This window comes from Neofelis nebulosa, chromosome 15 (genome assembly GCF_028018385.1).
Source record: "Neofelis nebulosa isolate mNeoNeb1 chromosome 15, mNeoNeb1.pri, whole genome shotgun sequence".
Lineage (NCBI taxonomy): Eukaryota > Metazoa > Chordata > Mammalia > Carnivora > Felidae > Neofelis > Neofelis nebulosa.
In genome coordinates, this window is record NC_080796.1 from 9,892,067 (window position 1) to 9,910,999 (window position 18,933).

General features: G+C 42.9%; 1 protein-coding gene across 4 annotated transcripts in view; it reads left to right on the top strand.

Moving 5' to 3' along the window:
* The window catches only part of AHCTF1 (AT-hook containing transcription factor 1), a 79,934-nt gene that overhangs the window by 53,520 nt on the left and 7,481 nt on the right, over window positions 1-18,933 (top strand). For all 4 annotated transcript variants that reach the window (XM_058700942.1, XM_058700945.1, XM_058700944.1 and 1 more), the window contains 10 exons: window positions 389-539; window positions 1,035-1,185; window positions 2,010-2,108; window positions 4,584-4,776; window positions 7,068-7,271; window positions 7,901-8,315; window positions 9,597-9,720; window positions 11,632-11,717; window positions 14,425-14,633; window positions 16,420-18,415. In XM_058700942.1, coding sequence (XP_058556925.1) covers window positions 389-539; window positions 1,035-1,185; window positions 2,010-2,108; window positions 4,584-4,776; window positions 7,068-7,271; window positions 7,901-8,315; window positions 9,597-9,720; window positions 11,632-11,717; window positions 14,425-14,633; window positions 16,420-18,415 — 3,628 coding nt within the window. The remainder of the gene's footprint in view (window positions 1-388; window positions 540-1,034; window positions 1,186-2,009; window positions 2,109-4,583; window positions 4,777-7,067; window positions 7,272-7,900; window positions 8,316-9,596; window positions 9,721-11,631; window positions 11,718-14,424; window positions 14,634-16,419; window positions 18,416-18,933) is intronic.

Below are 18,933 nucleotides of genomic sequence, written 5' to 3' on the forward strand. Positions count from 1 at the left end.
AGCATGGGCCTTGGGGTCCGATTGATTCTTCTTTGTGCTCTGTGCTTGAAACACATTCTCTGAGCCTTGGTTCCTTACCTGTAAAATGTCAAGGTCTCTTCGTGGGGATGCGCAGAGGTGTGTCTGAAGGGACATGGTGCCTGACCCACGTAGACCCTTGGTGAATGATAACCATTGTTTTAGTAGTTGGGAAGGGTCGAGGCCAGTGGACAGGGACTGCTCATGCAGTTAGGTGTGTGTCAGAGGTCCTGGGTTGGGAAGAACGGATATGAAGGGAGGAGGAAGATACTCTTAGGTATGCAGAATTTATTTTAAATGCTAAATACGTAAACGTAACACTTAATGTTTTTGAATTTTAAATTTTTACCAATTATGGCATATTCAATAGAATGATCGGGATCCTCTTTTGCGGGAGAGATCAGAGGTTCGGAATGCTATAATAGACCAATATGGGAAAGTCCTTCCTAAAATCCAGCGAAAATTAGCCTTTGAGCAAGCCAAGCCTTACCATCTGTCCACATCACCAGTTCTTCAAGAAGGTAAGATTTCATTGAAAACTATCAGAAAGTATCAGGTGAGAAAGGATATCAAATGATTACCTTCTGAACCATTGTTAGCTTCTGTTTAGCTCACTTTTGCTTTGATTCGTTACAGTAGTTTTTTTTTTTGTTTTTTGTTTTGTTTTGTTTTTTTTACTGGCCACTCGAGCTGCCCCCCCTGCTCCCCATGCCCCAACATAAAAGTTTTCTTGGAAGTTTGTATAGTTTATTTAGCAGTGTAGTACAGAGTAAAAGAACTCGTTTTATTTCATTTGGACACCCCTATCCAACTTTAAGAGAACATGTCAGATAATATTTTTACTGCCTCCTAAAAGCCCAAGTTGTTGAATCTCGCTGCCTAGATGTTGTTAAACTAAGTATAACCCTGAACTACTCTTCTCTCATGACCCCTGTTTTCCAGTCACTCTTTCATTATTAGTCAAGTAAAATCCTGGCATCAGAGATGAAACTGACCTTGCGTTCTTTGTTTCACAGTTTCTAGACCCAAACCATTATCGACTGTCACAAAGCAGACCGGAACAGGGACTGTGTTAACAAGATCTACTTTCATCAGTAGCGTGTTGTCTAAAATTGGAGAGGTTTGGGCAAACAGCGACCCTAAAGACGGCACATCAGCCTGCAGCAGGTACTCTCTCCTCACGCCCCGTGACAGCCTGGCTTCTTGTTAATCCTCCCTGGATGTCAGAAGCTGTCATCAGCAGTCCAGCCTTAGCGTTTATTAGTGTGTTTAAAAAGGAGAAACTTGGGGTGCCTGGGTGGCTCAGTCGGCTAAGCGTCCGACTTCAGCTCAGGTCACGATCTCACAGTTCGTGGGTTCGAGCCCTGCGTCGGGCTCTGTGCTGACAGCTCAGAGCCTGGAGCCTGTTTCAGATTCTGTGTCTCCCTCTCTCTCTGACCCTCCCCCGTTCATGCTCTATCTCTCTCTGTCTCAAAAATAAATAAACGTTAAAAAAAAAAAAAATTAAAAAAAAAAAGAGAAACTTGTATGTTGACTATTTTTATTGTAAGAAGAATTCTTTTTGTCTTTAAATTGAAAGGCATTTATATTTATTATTATTTGTAACTGAACGGAAACGCACGGAGTAAAAAGCAAAAGCCCTCCTTTTCTATCTAATCCCTTCTTGTTTTTTTTTTTTTTTGAGTTTATTTATTTTGAGACAGAGAGAATGCGTGCAAGCATGGGAAGAGAGAGAATGTGTGCAAGCGTGGGAGGGGCAGAGAGAGAGGGAGAGAGAGAATCCCAGGCAGGCTCCGCGCTGTCAGCACAGAGCCCGACGCGGAGCTCTGTCCCATGAACCGTGAGGTCATGATCTGAGCCAAAATCAAGAGTCGAATGCTCAACCGACTGAGCCACCCAGGAGCCCCTAATCTTACCTTCTTAAAGCATATTTTTAATGTAATCCTCTTTGTAATACATAATCCAAAGTTAAATTTTTATTTTCTTTGTAGTCCTAAAACAGAAGGACCATCTCCTTCTCTCCCACATGCAAAAATGCCTGAGGCATTTGTTGGAACACCAATTTTAAAAGCGTCACAAAAAGTTTCTAGGTAAGACTTAACTGAATCATTTTTAAGTCACAATGTTAGACAATAATTGCACTGTAATTTTTAATTAACTTTAAAACTTTACATGATTTTAAATTCTTGAATGAGTTTTTGTGCATGCTTCTAATTTTTTTCTAACTTGGTAAGTTGTGTAGTAATTTTAGGAAACTTTACACCAGCTGCTATGCTAGCCTACTTAGAAATTGTGCTGAATGACATCAGACTGCTTAAAGAAGCAAACTTTGTTTTATTACAATCATGAGCTAAGTAAACTGTTAACTTACTTTCTTTAATATAAGTTCCTGATTGACTGATCTGTGACTCAAAGTCGTTATTATAATTTGTGACTAATTCGGTTGGCTCATTGAAACTTTCTCCTGTATAGCAGAGCCCACTAAAATGCCTTACGTGGCTTCAGATGCAATCATATTTGTACATCTTCACCTGTGGTATTAGGAGAGTAAATAGTTAAGTTGAAGTTTTGCATCCAAGATGAAATTGCGATTGTATTTCATTGAAAATGTTGGATTGTTGGAAAAAGTATTCATATCCTCAAGAGTGGAGAACAAACAGGTGTCTCTTAATGTTTGGTTCTTTGTCTTTAATACACCATGCTCATGATTGTTGTAAATTTCTGATCGTTTACATTTTATCAGGAACAGAATTACATTATTTTAGGAGAATAAAATGATCTGAATTTAAGGTACTCAGAAGAAGTTAGTAATTTACAAACGGGGCCTAAGCTATTTATAATAAAGTGGGCATATTTTCAAAGCTTGACCAGGGTTTTCTGTTTTGGGGGGTTAGATTTAATTAGGTGGAGGTGGTGGTCTTTTAATTACCGGGAAGGTTATCTCAAATAAAAGTCATTATTATTGTCATTCTGTTTTCCTATCAGTAGTTCCACTTTTTCCCCCACAAGTCAACTTTTTCTCAGCCCCTTTGTACTTTAATAGATCTGGGGTTCAAGAAGGGAGCAGTAATAAAGGTTTTCAGACTCATGACTAATGGCCTAACGACCTAAAGAAAAAGAAGTATTGAGACTCCTTCAAAGCTATGATTAACTCAGAAGGAAGAAAGTCAATTGAGGTGTGAATACTTATTTTTATAGAAACCATTCCATTCCCTAATTCTGTGTTTCAAACTGGTTTGCATTAGTGGGTAGTGAGTAAATTTAACGGATTGTGACTAGCATTTCTTTCAACGAAACAGAAGAGGCCATATCAGTGGGCACTGCATATAGCGAGGCTAAGTGCTAGTCTATGTAATTTATGTTTTGTGTGTGTGTGACCTGAAATGCATTACTTATTTGTATCATGGTAAAAAAATTGTGGAAATCTAAGAACTACATTTTTAAAGAAAATATCGTAATCAAAAAATGCTTTTTTTTTGATAACTGTTTTAGTAGAATTTCAATATATTTGGTCTTACACTTATTAGTATAAGAATTTTGTATTTACTCAGTAGGTAACTTTGTTGCACAGGCTGTGTTTTTGAGAATCATTCATAAACAGGCACCTCGAACATAAATATTGACACAGTGCAAAGGCACATAGCAAAAGATCTATGTGGGATAGTTCAGCATAAAAGTGAGCAAACAGTTTACAAATAAAGATTTTGAATACAAATGAGGCAGAGAAGGAAAAGAAGAATTAGGAGAGGCAAGAAAATGTCTAGTGGCCTGACTGGGCATTTTTGATTTGGTGGAAATCTCAAGGCTGTGCTTATTAGTAAGCATTATTTATTAAGCTAATACTTCTGAATCCAACGAATGTTTCCCACTGGGTAACAGGTTGGGTCTTAAAGCCCCATCTGTGAACTATGTTCATCTACCATCACAGTCATGAAAGTCTCACTTGAATGTAGATGACAGAAGGGCAAGGACGGGGGTGGGTAATTCCTGGGCACCAGACAGGCACTGCCTTTCCGGTTCTTCTCAGCTGAACCACAGAGTCATTTGGGGGAATTAAAAATGTTTTCTTTTTATTGCTACAAAATATAACCATCAAATAGACTGTTGACGAGGAAATTGGGGAAGGAGTGGCTGATGCAAATAAATGGTCTATCAGAATTTGTAACCTGAATTTTCACTTTTGAATTTAAAGTCTTTATCTGTAAATTAAGTTTTTAAGCTGTCGGGACTATGCGTGCTTAATACAAATTCTTGGTGAGATTAGCTTTATCATTTGTATAAACTATGTCCAGGACATCACAGAAAATGATTCAGCAGAATCTTGAGATTCCATTTTGTCACTGCCCTCATTAATTTGAAAAAATAAGGTTTTTGTGTGTGTTGGTGATCATTCTTGCATTGCAATAAAAACCAAAAAGGTCAAGCAAACCAGTGTTCATTATGTAGGTCATATGTAGAGAAAAGGAATTTTTACGTGTTCATAAAAATGAATTCTAGCAAATGGATCTGTCTGCAAGTTAGTTATCCGGATCTTTCTGTGTACTGTGTGTGTGCTGTGATTACAGACCACCGGATTCGGTCGTTCGTCCCGTGCCCCAGCCGTCTCAACATTTGGGATTTATTCAGCAAACCCCCCCAAGGTCTCCTTTATACCGAGCATCCAGTTCATTGCCAGTAAGGTCACAACAGAAAGGATCGAGTCACAGCTCTCCCAGGGCTTCAGAATTCCGCATACTTGAAACTCCCTTTGTAGTGAAGGTGAGTGTTAGGTACCTCGCATTTGCGGGGAAGCTGGGAAGCTTTCACCTTCCAAGTAGAAGGGAGAAGGAAGCTGTTTATAACTGGTATCTCTGGGTAATTGACAGCTTTAAATCTTTTGGGGGGAGTTACCTTTCCAAATTATTATATTTTTACATCTCAAACAGACTTTTACTAAATTTACCTTGTGCGCTTAATTGAGGTTAACAATTACATTGTTGTTCCAAGAGTAACGCAAGTCTCTGTGGTTATTAAAAGTTGAAACCTGTAAGTTAAAACCTCTGGAAGAAGGTTTCACGTTGTTGGGTTTGCTCCCCCCGCCCCCGCCCCCTCCACTCCTTCTCTGCTACTGTTTGCTCTTTTTCCTTATATCAGATGCTTTTAGTTCTTAGGTTTGTTTTTATTTATTTACATTCTCTCCTTTGGTGAAACTGTAAATTGTTACTCCTTGTTAGTGGCATATCTGCCTTAAATTCCTTTTCCCCCCACATCTCTGTTAATTGAGTTGGGAAACCACAACAGTAGACCTGCGGTGGCAGGGAACGGGCACCTGCTTCCGTCCCGCTGTCACAGTGGTCAGCTGTGTGCTGGCACCTAGCCCATCATCCTGCCGAGTCCCACAGGCTCCCTGCCTTTGTTTTTGTCAGTTGTTTCTGGATATTCCACATTGAGAGTAAAGCCAGGGGATTCTTAAGTTTCAAAGTGAATAAAATAGTTCAATAAATGCCAGTCCAAAAATAGTTATTAAAAGCAGTTGAAAAGAAGGTGGATAAGCTAATTAAGTTCCTGACATTTAATCTGTAGGATACTGTGATTCTTGTTTTCTTTCTTCCTTCCTTTCTTTCTTTCTTTCTCTCTTTTCCTTTTCTTTTTTCTTTTCTTTCAATGTTTATTCTGGGAGAGAGAGAGCATGCACACACAAAGTGGGTGAGTGGGGTGGGTGGGGGTGGCAGAAGGAGGGAAGAGAGAGAATCTTAAGCAGGCTCCACGTGGAGCCCCCCTTGGGACAAACCTGAGACCATGATCTGAGCCAAAATCAAGATTCCAACGCTCAACTGAGCCACTCAGGTGGCGCCCCCCCCCCCCCCTTTCTTCCCTTAAACTTGTTTTTGTTACTTTGTTTTTATCCATTAAAAAAATCACATTTTGGGGCACCCGGGTGGCTCAGTTGGTTAAGTGTCTGACTTCGGCTCAGGTCACAATCTCATGGCTCATTAGCTCAAGCCCTGCGTTGGGCTCTGTGCTGACAGCTCAGAGCCTGGAGCCTGCTTCGGATTCTGTCTCTTTCTCTCTGTCCCTCCACTCATGCTCGCTCTCTCTCTTGGTCTTGCTCTCGCTCTCTCAAACATTAAAAAAATTTTTGTTAAAAATCACATTCCATATTCTATCATGTAGTTATTTTGTGCCTGCTACCAAAAATAATCTAGGAAAAAAAATCTATGTAATAATTGAAATAGATCTGATGGAATTCAGTAATCTAATGGGATACAACAGTTTGCTAGTCCTTTAGAGGAGAAGTTAAGTGAAGGAATTATTTCTGCTAAACAGTTTCTGTGCTAATTATTGATTATAGTAAATCCTCAGAGGATTCTCAGAAGTAATCAGTTACTGTTGGATTCATGTGATGAAATTATATTTTTCGTGAAATAGTCTTAAAGTCAGGCTCATCTGTATTAACTTGCTGTAATCAAACCTAGTTCTTTTCATTGCACGCTGTCATTTCTCTTCGCCTAGCTAATGTTTTGTAAGCAACCATTAAATAATTTATCTCTACGCTGTATTTTTGTTTTTAAGTTTATTTATTTTGAGAGAGAGAGAGCACGTGCATGCGGGGGAGGGGGAGAGAAGGAAGGAGAGAGAGAGCAAGGGAGCGGGAGTAGAGAGAGAATCCCAAGCAGACTCCACACCATCAGCGTAGAGCCTGATATGGGGCTTGAACTCACAGACCGTGAGATCGTGACCTGAGCTGGAATCAAGAGTCGGACACCTAATCGACTGAACCAGCCAGGCACCCCTACACTGTATTTTTTAAGTGTAACTTAAACTGGGAATAACCAAGGCCTTTAGAATGATTGTGGATGCAGTTTTATGTCTTGGAGCCTTATGTATAGAAACCTCTGAGTAGAATTTTGTATTTTCTTCCCAGTAATCCATAATAAAAGTTTTCATTGATGTATTTATTGGAGATGAGCATATATAGCCACCGCTGTGACTTGGTTGACCCTGTCTGTCCTTCTGTAAGTGTCTTTTACAAATACTAACGGTGGAATCCCATTTGTTTCTTGTCACAGAAAGCTAAAACTCTGGCCATGTCAGTCGCTTCCTCTGGATTTGCCGAGTTCACTCCTCAGTCCATCCTAAGGTCTGGTCTTCGAACATCACCTTTACCGTCTCCGTCTCTGTCGCCTGGAAGGTCCCTTTCCCCTCCTCTGCGACTTAAAGAAACTAGAATTTCATTCATGGAAGAAGGCGTGGCCACAAAACGGACTGCTGAAGTAAGCCTGTTAATAGTTGGAACAAAAAAGACTTAATAAGAATATATTAGCTTTTACAAGTAAAACGATAAATCCATTTAAATAATACCACTCCAGAGTTTTGTATGCACTCTCGCAGAGTGTCATGAAATCAGAAAACATTAGTTCAGAAAGAAACTCATGGTATTGGCCGAGCCAAACCCATCATTTACAAGTGAAGAAAATACAGCCCAGAAGCACCAAGTAAATTGCCTAGAATCAAATAGCTATTTGGCGGCAGAAACCTCCTAATTCTTAGCCCATGTTTTGTTTCTTACCTTATTCATCCTCTCTCTTACTGAGACCTTAATTGGTTGTTTAGGCGGGTATGTTGTCAGACTTCCACTGTGGTTGATAGGACACCATTTGGCGGCAGTGGGCCATCTTGCCTCCTGTGTTTACTAGTCTTTTGGAAAAACTGCCTTGTTACCAGTTAGGGAAACATTCACAGCCACGTATCTGTATCTGGAAAGATGGATTTAGAGCGAGTGTTGACTGAGGAGAGAATCTAGACAAATACCAAAATTGGAGAGCGTGGCGAGCTGAGACTCGACTGCGACTTCTTTTTACTAGTCAATATTTTCTTTTTTCCAAAACCTCTTACTTGACAGGGGGCAGATGAGAGCAGAATAAGACTATCTTTTACGTCACCTTTCCATAAATGTGGAGTTCCGGCAGAAAACAGACGGCTGAAGAGCGAAGACAGGACAGCAGCCTTTTCCCCGAATAGTCCCGAAAAGGACCATCGAGAAATGGACGTGAGATTGGAGGACACGGCCTCACAGAGTTTGGAGAAACTGGACACGAGCAAAGAAAGTAGCGGTACCTCAACCAGGTCGGACCAGACCACCTTGGAGTACCAGGACGCGCCATCCCCAGGAGACTTGGAAGATCTTTTTGTGGCCTCAAAGCCAGTGAGCCCTCCTACAGAATTAATTGCTAATTTGACTGAACAGACAGAGAAGGACAGTGATCCAGACGTTCTTGAATCAGAAATAACTCCTCCAGACCTGGAGAAACAAACGGGTAAGAACTCATTTCCCGATATTCACAAGATTTGTAATAGAATTCTTCCATTGTAAGAAAAGCATCGGGATTGAACAGTCACATGATCACAGCGGACTAGCTTGTAGGCACAACGCACACAGGTGTGACGTCAGGCCCTCTTACGGCTCTGAGAAGTAACAATACGAACTCTGCAGACTAGATTGGTACGGTTTTTAACTTGTCCAGCACCCTCAACTTTCTAGAAAGCTGCTCAGAAACCAGGTCGTTCGCTCGTGCTCTTCACTGTCCCCACTGCCAAAATAATCTCTGGGCCCATGAATTTATAGCTTTATGTTTATCCATCGGAAAGATTTTGAGCCCCTAACGCATGTGCAGCAGGTGGGCTCTTTCTGTGTGGGCTCATTGCTGAGAGTCAGATAGTGAGGCAGACCTGGCCCTGCCCATCGGTAACTTAGAGCCTAGTGGACTATAGATAAACGAACAAGCACTTAGACTGTTGTTTGTTACATGCTATCGTAGGTGGCATGGAAGGGGCTGGGGGAGAGAGGAGAGAGACTTGGCTTAAGATTGCATCAGAAATTTAGCCCATTTTTGTATGTTTCGACCCCCTGCGCATTTAAAAGTAACTCCTGACTTTAAAACTGTTAATCTAAATACTTCTATAGAAATCTGTGTCCTAGTGGTTTCTTTGGGGCTCTGATGTCTGTTTCACAAACACAGGCATTGGCAATTGCTCTAAGGGCCTAGGGCTGTCCCCGTGAATAGCATCTGTCACTTTGGATGTGCTCGGTTCCACTAAAATATCTGAATGATAAAACATGAAGATGTTCATGGCAGTATCTTCATCGATGATTCCTGAAAAGATCAGGCAGTCTCAAATAGAAACTTCTGTTCTCATGGGGGATCATGAGGCACAAACTGTAGAGTAAAACTGACTACATTGGAATCTCGGCTCCTTACTAGGCCTGGGATAAGATGTGACCTCATGCCTTTGTTTCCTTCTCTGTGAAGTGGGGGGACAGTTCGACCACTTTGACTGCTGAGGACTAAGTGCGTCGATCTGTGTACAACACTTGCACGTTAAGCCAGAAGTGAGAGGTGTGGATTAAGGGGGCTCTTGGACTGGGCTCAGAGAACTCGAAGGATCTGTGGCATTCTGATGCCGGGGAGTAAACCTAACGGTATAAAAAAGCGGAGCCACCAAACGTGTTCGAAAGTAATCGTCCAGGAAGGACTGTGAGGAATCGCTAAACATTTGGCATAAATCATTGTAAGTGTTCTCCACCGTGTGATTTCCAGGCCCTTTGGAAGAGGCGGAGACACAGGACCTCTTAGTCGCAGAGGCGGAACTTTCCGAGTTCAGTCACTTGAGCCCCGTTCAAGGAGTCGAAGCTTCCCTCGGTGTACCAGCGGCCCACGAAGGGTAAGTTAGTGGAGAAAAGTTCCCGTGTTAACAAAGTGTAATAAAACGGTGAACCGGTTGTTTAATATTCGTGCGTAGATGAGCTTTTATTTTAGATCTTGGACATTCCCATTTCAGTAACGGTTTCTGTTAGGAAGGACATTCTTTGGGTCCAGTGTGTGCTACTGGGTAGTTACCGTGAATCTTAGAATGAGACTCCACGTTACCTGAATTTATGAAGTCATGATGAATTGAGGCAGATCTCCTCTTACATGCTTTGGTGATCCCATTTTTGTTGAGGACCAGAGTTGGATTTCCAGCCGTGCGTTCCTCCACACCCTCCCATTTCTGGTGGCTTCAGGCCGATGAGGTGCGTCTGCTGTAGCACAGGATGGAGTGTAGGAGAGGCAGTGCTGTTTTTGCCGTCCGGTGAATCCGAGACTCCACCGGCCGAGTTTCTGGTTTTGAATGACTGCCTGAACCACCGTGCCCCCCCCCACCAGTTTTGTTCGGCGTTTGCACATTTGGGCAGCGTTCCTAGATGGTGTCGGGGAGGGTGGGGCGGTGTCCTAGATGGTGTTGGGCAGTGGTGCTCAGTGTGCTCCAACATACTGACGCCGGTTCCCAGTCAGTTCACGGTCTGTGACGAGACAGACAGGCAGCTTGTATGAGAATATCAGTCAGTGCACCACGTCCCTTCTTGGACGTCACCGAACCGACCAGTGAAGTGATTGATTGACCTGGCAGAAGCTCTTCATCGGGTCGCAAGGCGGACACCTCGCACATCAGGACCCTGAGCAACACTGTTACAGAGGAAACAGAAAAGTGGCAGCTTTGATCTCGAAGTCGTAAGGGTGAATTAGCGTGCACACGGTGTGATCATGTCATGCTGTCCATGGTTCATCGCCCTGTCGGGCCTGTTAGAGTTCACAGAGCACCCACGAAAATCGGTATCATGAAGGTCGCGTCTCCTACGTGACCTCAGTCGCGTGCTGCCCTTCCGAGAAGAGAAATCCTGATTAGCTGGAATCTTTGCCAGGCTTTCATAGAAAAATGGGAGGACATAAGATGAAAGGATTATCTAGATTGTCTTATCTCATTCTCATGTTTCTTGAGTTTTAATGAAAATATTTATCGCAGTGGGTTAGATGGTTAATCGCAACAGTTACAAAGCAAAGCGCAGTCACGTGACAAGAAACTTTGTGGTCACCATGGGTAATAATCTGGGCGGATAGTCCCCATCGTGACAAGCTGTGTCCTTTTTAAATATAAATTTATCAGCCGTTGGTTCTTGGTTAGCTTAACGTTGTGAGATGAGTCTTAAAAATACACCTATGAAATCAATATATATACTATTCCAAATGCATGCTTTTTCTTGCATTTATTTTTTAATTTTATTTGTCCCCTCTTACAAAGGCAGCATGCTTTAGTTGGGTTTGGGTGAAAGGCCAGCTCAGCATAGGAAGGGATCACTGTCCCCGTATTTCCAGAACTTAACTTTGATCAAGTGATACAGGTCCCATCTGTCTCCCACTGTTTTATCATCCTCTTTTTAGATGACACTAAAATACCGAACCTGACTTTACTGAGTATACAGGAGATACTCCATAATACCTGGTAGACTTATTTAAGGATGTGCCCACAGTAATTTAAAAACTGGCATAAGTGTAAATTTATATTGGTCGGCATGCCACTGTTGCCAGCAGAGTAAAATACTAGAAAACAGGAGTACCGAATCCAGCACTGCTTGTTTCTGAATTCGCCTACAAATTTTACAGTGTTCTTCAAAATGAACTTGGGTGGTATTCAGTTCTCTGAACCTCAGTTTTCATTACCAAAATGACATGTGGCAGAGGGAGCAGGATTATTAACACAGGTAAGAGCAGGTGGGGGTCTTTGTACACGCTCACGGACGTACTTCTGTTTCTAAAGGAAAATCGTCGCCCTGAAATCCCGGGTACCGGTTCTAGACGAAGGGGTAGTGTCTGTCGCGGCCTGTTCCTCTTCACTCAGAGCAGGTAACAGTACGCGTGTATATTTTCTTGCCTTCAGAATTCTTTTGTTTTAGTGTTTTAGGAGTGTTCTGTTCCTAGAACAAAGGAACCTGTTATCTAGATTTTCTTATCACAGTTCTTCCTTTTTGGTCAGATTCCGTAGCTAAGGGAAGTGAGTCTCTCTGAAGGCATTCTGTGGTCTGACAGTAGAAGTCTTAGAATGGTTTCTGTGGACATATTTTCCTTCAGAACATCAAAGAGAGGAAGATAAGTTCTCAATCCCCAGCCAGACTGCATATCTGCTTTTTGATCTCCTGGGACTGAGGTGTCTACACAGGGCAACTTCTGGTTTTGTGTTTGTAATAACTTAAGGCCACGATTGGCTTTTTACTATTAGAAAATAATCACAAACAACTGCGTTTACTCTAGGGAAGTTAACGAATATATAGACTTCGTTTGATTTTTTTTTTTTAATCCAATGACTTTTTTTTTTTTTAAGTGCCTCTTCTTAGACCCTGGTTGTATAGAGGTGAGAGAGGAACATTTTCCTCAGCTTCCAGCTGGATTTGGGGAAAGCAGGCATCTTGAATGGCGATGCCCAGAACTTAGCATTTTGCGTGATCACCTAACAGTACAATGTTATGATGTTGCTGCTGACTCTGGAGCCCATGCTGTTAACTATAATACGGCCTGCCCGTCTCATTATGAATAGGGATTAGGACAGCCTTGAATAAACTTGTTTTTTTCCCCTCATTAAGAATGTAATGTCTTCTTTCAAGTTTATTTTTGAGAGAGTGGGGGAGGGGCGGAGAGAGAGGGAATCCCAAGCAGGCTCCACACTGTCAGTGCAGAACCTGATATGGGACTCGATCCCACCATCCACGAGATCATGACCTGAGCTGAAAGCAAGAGTCTGTCCCTTAACCAACCGAGCCCCCCCAGGTGCCCCTAGGATGTAATATACTTTTATTGTAAAATAATGAGGAGAGCCCAGCCAAGTAGAAATCCCCATAACCTGGTTATCTACTTTAAGGACCCATTATTGGCAATTTAAAGTATCTTTCCTGGATTTGTGTGTGGGTGCATATTTTCCTGCGTATGTGGGAAGAGAAGGTAAATGTGGAGGCTTTGCTTGGATTCATAACCTAGTTCCACACTTAATATGTAAAGGCTATGGGCTGTACCTCCCATTGCTTTGTCTATAAAATATCTATACCTTTAAGTGTTAAGAAAAGCTCAATTAAAAAATGAAGGCTCAATAAATGTCTATAATTATAAATCATCACCAGTTTATTACCAAAACAACTTTCTTTTTCAGTTAGCACTAAACTTCTGACTTTTTCCTATGTCATTAATATAGATTGACCCTGTCCTTTTTAACAGTCGTGGTCGTGTTCCCTCGTATGGATGTTCTGTGGTGGGCTTAACTCGTGCTTATTGATGAACATTCGGGCTGATCGCCATTTCTGTTTTGCCATTTCATTTCTGCCTTGAATTTTTTTGTGTGTCCATATCTTGGCACATTTTGTGTCAGTATTTCTCTTCAGTAGTTCCAAACCATGAGCTTCCCAGGCAGGTCAAGGATTATGCACAGATTTCTAGGATTTTCTCCAGGGAAGGTTATTCGCGCTTTCACACACCTACCGTTGGAAGGTAAAGTGCATGCTTCCCCCATTCCTCTGCCGGATGGACAGGCGACAGCTGCCTTCATTTCGTTTTATAAGCTGTCTTTGCGTCTTTGGGGTACTGCTGGCCCCATTATCTATTAAAAGTGTGAAAATATTTTTGTTTGTTTTTTTTTTTAAACCTTTTTATTGATTTTTGTTAAATTCTAAAGGCTTTTAAGTTAGACACCCCCCCCCACCCCACCCCCCTGCCCACCTGCCGCAGAGTGTTTGGGATTTTGTGTCATTCACAAACCCAAATGGCATATAAATAATTATGAGTGCTAGTAAGTCTTTGGCAAAGATAAAGAGGATTTTTGTTTTGTTTTGTTTTGTTTTGTTTAGATGAGCTGTCGCCCTCCCTCAACTCCCCTCTAGCTTTTCTAAGTGGTAGAGTGTATTTGTGGTCATTTGGATGCTTTCTGCCAAAAGAGATCTAGTCTTTTTCCAGCGAGATAAAGCCCTGATTGCATGTCCCTCGCGTCATTCTGTAACCGCTCGGCGGGGATAGCTGGTTGCCACTAGTCACCTGACGAAGTTTCCAGGCTAATTGAATGGAGAACAAACATCTGAGCCCCTCAGAGCAGTCGTGTTCATACTGAAGTTTCAGAGTAAGAGCAAGAATTCTATCCAAGTTGAACAGAACCCGGGCAGGGGCACCTGGGTGGTTCACTCGGTTGAGCATCCGACTTCAGCTCAGGTCGTGATCTCACAGTTCCTGGGTTCCAGCCCCACGGCAGGCTGTGTGCTGACAGCTCGGAGCCTGGAACCTGCTTCGGATTCTGTGTCTCCCTCTCTCTCTGCTCCTCCCCACTCCCGCTGTCAAAGCAAGTCTGTGTTGTTTAAACCGAATGGATACCGAAGAGATGGGATTCACATGTAAACCCTCACTGGCTTTTCCCGTCAGATGTCAGAAGCCATGTGGCAATATGTCTGGTTTTCAAGGAAACAGTCTCCAGTGCAACACGGCCCTAACCTTTCTGTGGCTTCTCACATAGTGTGGTGTGTATCTTTCTGGTTTTCTTTCCGTCTAAAACCTGGAGGATTAACTCTCGTTTGTCTTTCAGCTGCGTCTGACGTCCATGGTGACACTGGGGACCTGGGGCTTGTTGCCTCCGAAAGTCCCGTTACCTCTGGTCATAAGTCTGACCAAGAAATAGCACTGACCTTAAAAGAAGATCATGAAGTAGCAGCCGATGTGCTGAAAGCAAGTGTTGACTTTCCAGAAGAAAAGCCTCCTGTCTCTGACGGTCCTCCAGATACTCAAGAAATTCATGTAAAAACATTAATTTTTTACTTGTTAGTTGTGGTTTAGTTAGGTTTCAAACCGTAGTTTAAACCTAATGTATACGTTTACCTGACTGCTATCTAAAAGCCTCTTTATAATAACGTGCGTGAAAAAAAAAAGTGTGACTGTTTTGTGGAATATAAAAGAATAAATCCTTTAAGTGAGAAATTGTTTTTCATGAAAACCAAAAGGCTATGTGAAGTCACAATTTTAACAATTTAAATTAAAAAAAGATTTTTTTTAATGTTTATTTTTGAGAGAGAGAGTACGAGCATGGGAGGGGCACAGAGAGGGAGACACAGAATCCGAAGCAGGCTCCAGGCTCCGAGCTGTCAGCACAGAGCCTAACGTGGGGCTCGAACTCATGAGCCATTGACATCATGTCCTGAGCCAAAGTCGGACGCTCAACCGACTGAGCCACCCAGGCACCCCTAACAGTTTTAATTTTTGCTTAGTATCTGGTTCAAATGAAAGGTCTTTTAGCCATGAGAAAACAGGCCCTGGCTACTCCAGAGACATATGGCATCAAAACTACTCAGAGCCTATATTTGAAAATAATTGAATACAGTTAAATAGAACTTTTTCCCCCATGCATACTTGTAGGAGAATGATAACCAGTTGGCTGGGGTTTAACCTCTATGCCCTTGAGAAAGGATTTCTTTTTTTTTTTTAATTCTTTTTTTTTTTTTTTTTTTTTTTTTTTTTTGGTATTTAATACGACTTGCTTTCTAAAAATTCCGTCACGTTTCTTTTACAATCAATGGGCAACCTTTGTACGATAAATGAATTTAAGATGAAGCAAAAACACCTCTAATTTATAGAAATGTGACTGGGTCGTATTTGGGAAGTTTCTTAACTCACAATAGTGTGGTGCTTATCCGTATTCGTATTCGTGAGTATTCTCACTGTAACATAGGTGGCCATAGTTCCCATTCTTTCAGCTGGGAAGCTAATAAAACTGTGGGTGTGGTGTGAGTGGGAGCCCGCGTCTCTGGTTACTTGCAGTCTCTCCTCGCTGAATGTTTGGGGAGTGGGAAAATGTCATTGTCTAGGTGGGTGGGAATGTTCTACCTTCTTGGTCAGGAGATCTCTCTGTTACTTTCTACCTCCTCCTTTTTCTCCCCTTCCCTTACCAAAAGGTAAATGCAAGGACCATTCCTTCTTCCACCAAACCCTTGCAAGAGAGGTACTGAACTTGAAAGCCTTAGGAATTTCATGGTTTATGCAGCCCCAGCAAAGGCAAGAGGATTGAGTCTAGCCCAAGGGAGCTTATGTAGGTGAACTCTTCTTCAACCTTATGGGGATCGTGCTGTTTAGAAAAAGTGTGGCTAGTTAGGTAATGTGGGGATTCCCATTAAAATGCGATTTGGGGGTTGTTTCTTTCTCTCTAGTTAATTTTTTTTCCTTGGGTGAGAACAGAATAAGTCCTTTAAATTCTTCTCACAGCTGTTGTTAGCATCGTGATAATTTTCAAGGTTTTATAAAGACTGTCTTTTTTTAGCTAGGGAAATGTGGGATTTCTATTTTAATTCCATTCAGAATCTCAAAATCTTTTTTTGTCTAGTTATTTTGACTGAGTAATAATGTCTGATGGCTTAAATGGACGTTTTATAAAATAAACCCATAAGCATAGGCCAGATTAAGTGTAGTTTATGTTTAACAGCTCATAAACCAAGGGTGAGATGTGAGATGATTATTTAAAACCTTTGTGCTTTAGCTTCAAATAAATGCGTGAAAATCCTTTAACCCTTCTCTTCTCTTTAATTCATTTTAGGTGATTGAACATGAAAAGCTTGGAGTTCAAGATTCGGGACACGAGGCTAACGATCTTTCATTTAATGAGTTGTATCCCTCAGGGGCCCTTAAGCTCCAGTATAACTTTGATACCATTGAGCGGCAGTTCTGTGACTTGCCTGATAATAAAGACTCCGCTGAGTGTGACGTTGCCGAAGTAGATGGGGAACTTTTTGGGGCGCAGAGCAACTTTACCTTGATACTGGAAGGTGAAGAAGGAGAGTTTGAGACAGGTGATTCTGCCGCATCTAACGTGTTAGCTACAGCGGCGAACACGGCAGCGGAGGAAAAACCCGCGTGCGGCGGGGAGAATGGTGGTCGCGGACACGCCGCAGATTTCGTGTCTGTCACCGCGAGTGACCGGGAGTCCCAGAAGCTGGAGACGTTACCATATGTGCCTGAACCCATTAAAGTAGCCATTGCAGAAAATTTATTAGATGTGATTAAAGACACAAGAAGTAAAGAAATTACTTCAGATACAGTGGAACCACCGTCCATTCACGACAACTTACCTTTAATAAGCCAGAAGGTAATGTGTCCCGGCAAGGTAGTCAGATCTACGCCGAAGACTGTGCAGGAAACCAGTACACTGACCGTAAGCGTGAGCCAGACGCAGGACATGATTTCCTCTAGAACGCGCACGAGAGGACAGCGCGTCCAAAACCTGAGTGTCAGACCAGCTCAGCAGGAGGAGTCCGCGGATGTCGCCACCCCTGGCACCCCGGGGCTTTCGGGCGGGAGGAGAGCGAGGAGAGCGAAGGACCTCTCTGGGGCTTCCGAAAGTGCCTGCTCTGACGTCAGAGGAGCGTCTCCGAACCAGCAAGTACCCCAAAATTCTGTTACTCCTCGGAGAGGACGGAAAAGAAAAGACCACCAAGACACTTCAGAAAGTGATCATCCTATGGCACGGGAGCCACCGGCCACTCCGGGTGGCTCACTCGGGAGGTTAAAATCCTCTCCGCTGCTGGAGCCGGCAGCTGAGGAAGTTAAGCTTTCATCTGTCACCAAAAAGACCCCTAGAAGAATTAAAAAAGCGGCGGAGAATGACGCCAGTGTTGAAATGGTAGATCTAGGCGTAAAAGTCAGTAAAGGAGCACGTTCTGGCGGAAGCACCAGAAAACTGAGAAGTGCTAAACTAGGGGCTTCTGAAACCACGGGATATAAGCAAGATGGAGAAAGTAAGCTTTCACCTGTTACAAAAAAGACTCCTAGAGCCGTTAAAAAAGCAGTAGAAAATGCCGACAGTGTTGAAATGGCCGATAAAGATGTAAAAGTCAGTAAAGGAGCACGTTCTGGCGGAAGCACCAGAAAACTGAGAAGTGCTAACGTCGGCTCTTCCAGAAGTGTAGGGTACGAACCAGCTCCCATGTGCATTGAAGAGGCACTGCCTGTTGAGCACAAGAGCAGGGCCAAAAAGAGAGAAGTCAGCACGCCGGATGTTCTGGAAGACTGTCAACGTGACACATCCCAGCTGGCTCTTGAAACCGAATCGGATCTGCCTAGGAAACGGGGTAGGCCGAGAAAAAAACCACCTGAAGATGTGGGATCTAAGGCCGCTAAGGAAGTGAGGAGTCCCAAGAAGACGCAGACTCCCAGCCGCCAAAGGAGGTCCGCCAGGAGCACCCCAGCCAGAGGTGGCAGGGCTGATGCCGGGAAGCCAGCTTTAGAAAAGTCCGTTTCCGTGCCAGCGGAGGAACTCGCCACAGTGACCAGCGCAAAGAGGAAGCTTACAAAAAGGACCGAAAATCAAAGCCAGACACGTGCATTACGCTTAATATCAGAAAAATGCACGGGCGAAGACCCAAAGGAACCAGGTGACCCAGAAGCCAAAGTGCCCGCCGCGGTGGCCGTGACCCAGTCCGCGCGCGGCAGGAGGACTAGGGCCAGCAAGGCCGTCTCACTGCTGGACGCTTCGGAACCAGAAACGGAGTTTGTCTTTTCTCCTCCTGTGTCAAAGGCTCCAAGGAAAGAGAAAGGTACTTTTACTTGTGTTCAAAGCACAATTTTCATCTCACACAACGTCTTCTATTTTCAGCACAGTTCAATTCAAGACTGTAATTGGTTATTTCTCCTGAAAATGATTAGTAGTTACAGAGAAGTCCTCCCTGTTCCAAAGAAGAAAACAGTCTTGATCTTTTAATAGTAAAATTTAAAGATTTTCTATTTCAAGGTTTATCTTAGATTCAAGAACTTTCTGGTCCAGTAGGACTCTTTAAATCCTATAATGCACTTGTCATGGGTTTTATCTTCTGGAATAGTATCCTCTCGTCATTCTGCCGTCAGTGACTTAATTTCTCCCCCCACAGAATCAGCATTTTTCATCTAAGTGCAGCCGTGTTTGGCTCGTGACCCAGCTGATATCTGTAACTTCAGATTGTTTGGAGGGAGGGGAAGGAAGGAGTGGTAACATTTTGTCATTTAGGACGCAGATTACCTAAATGCGTGCTCCCGGTAGCCACCCCCCCCAGTTGGCTCGGCTGCCTGTCCAGCCTGC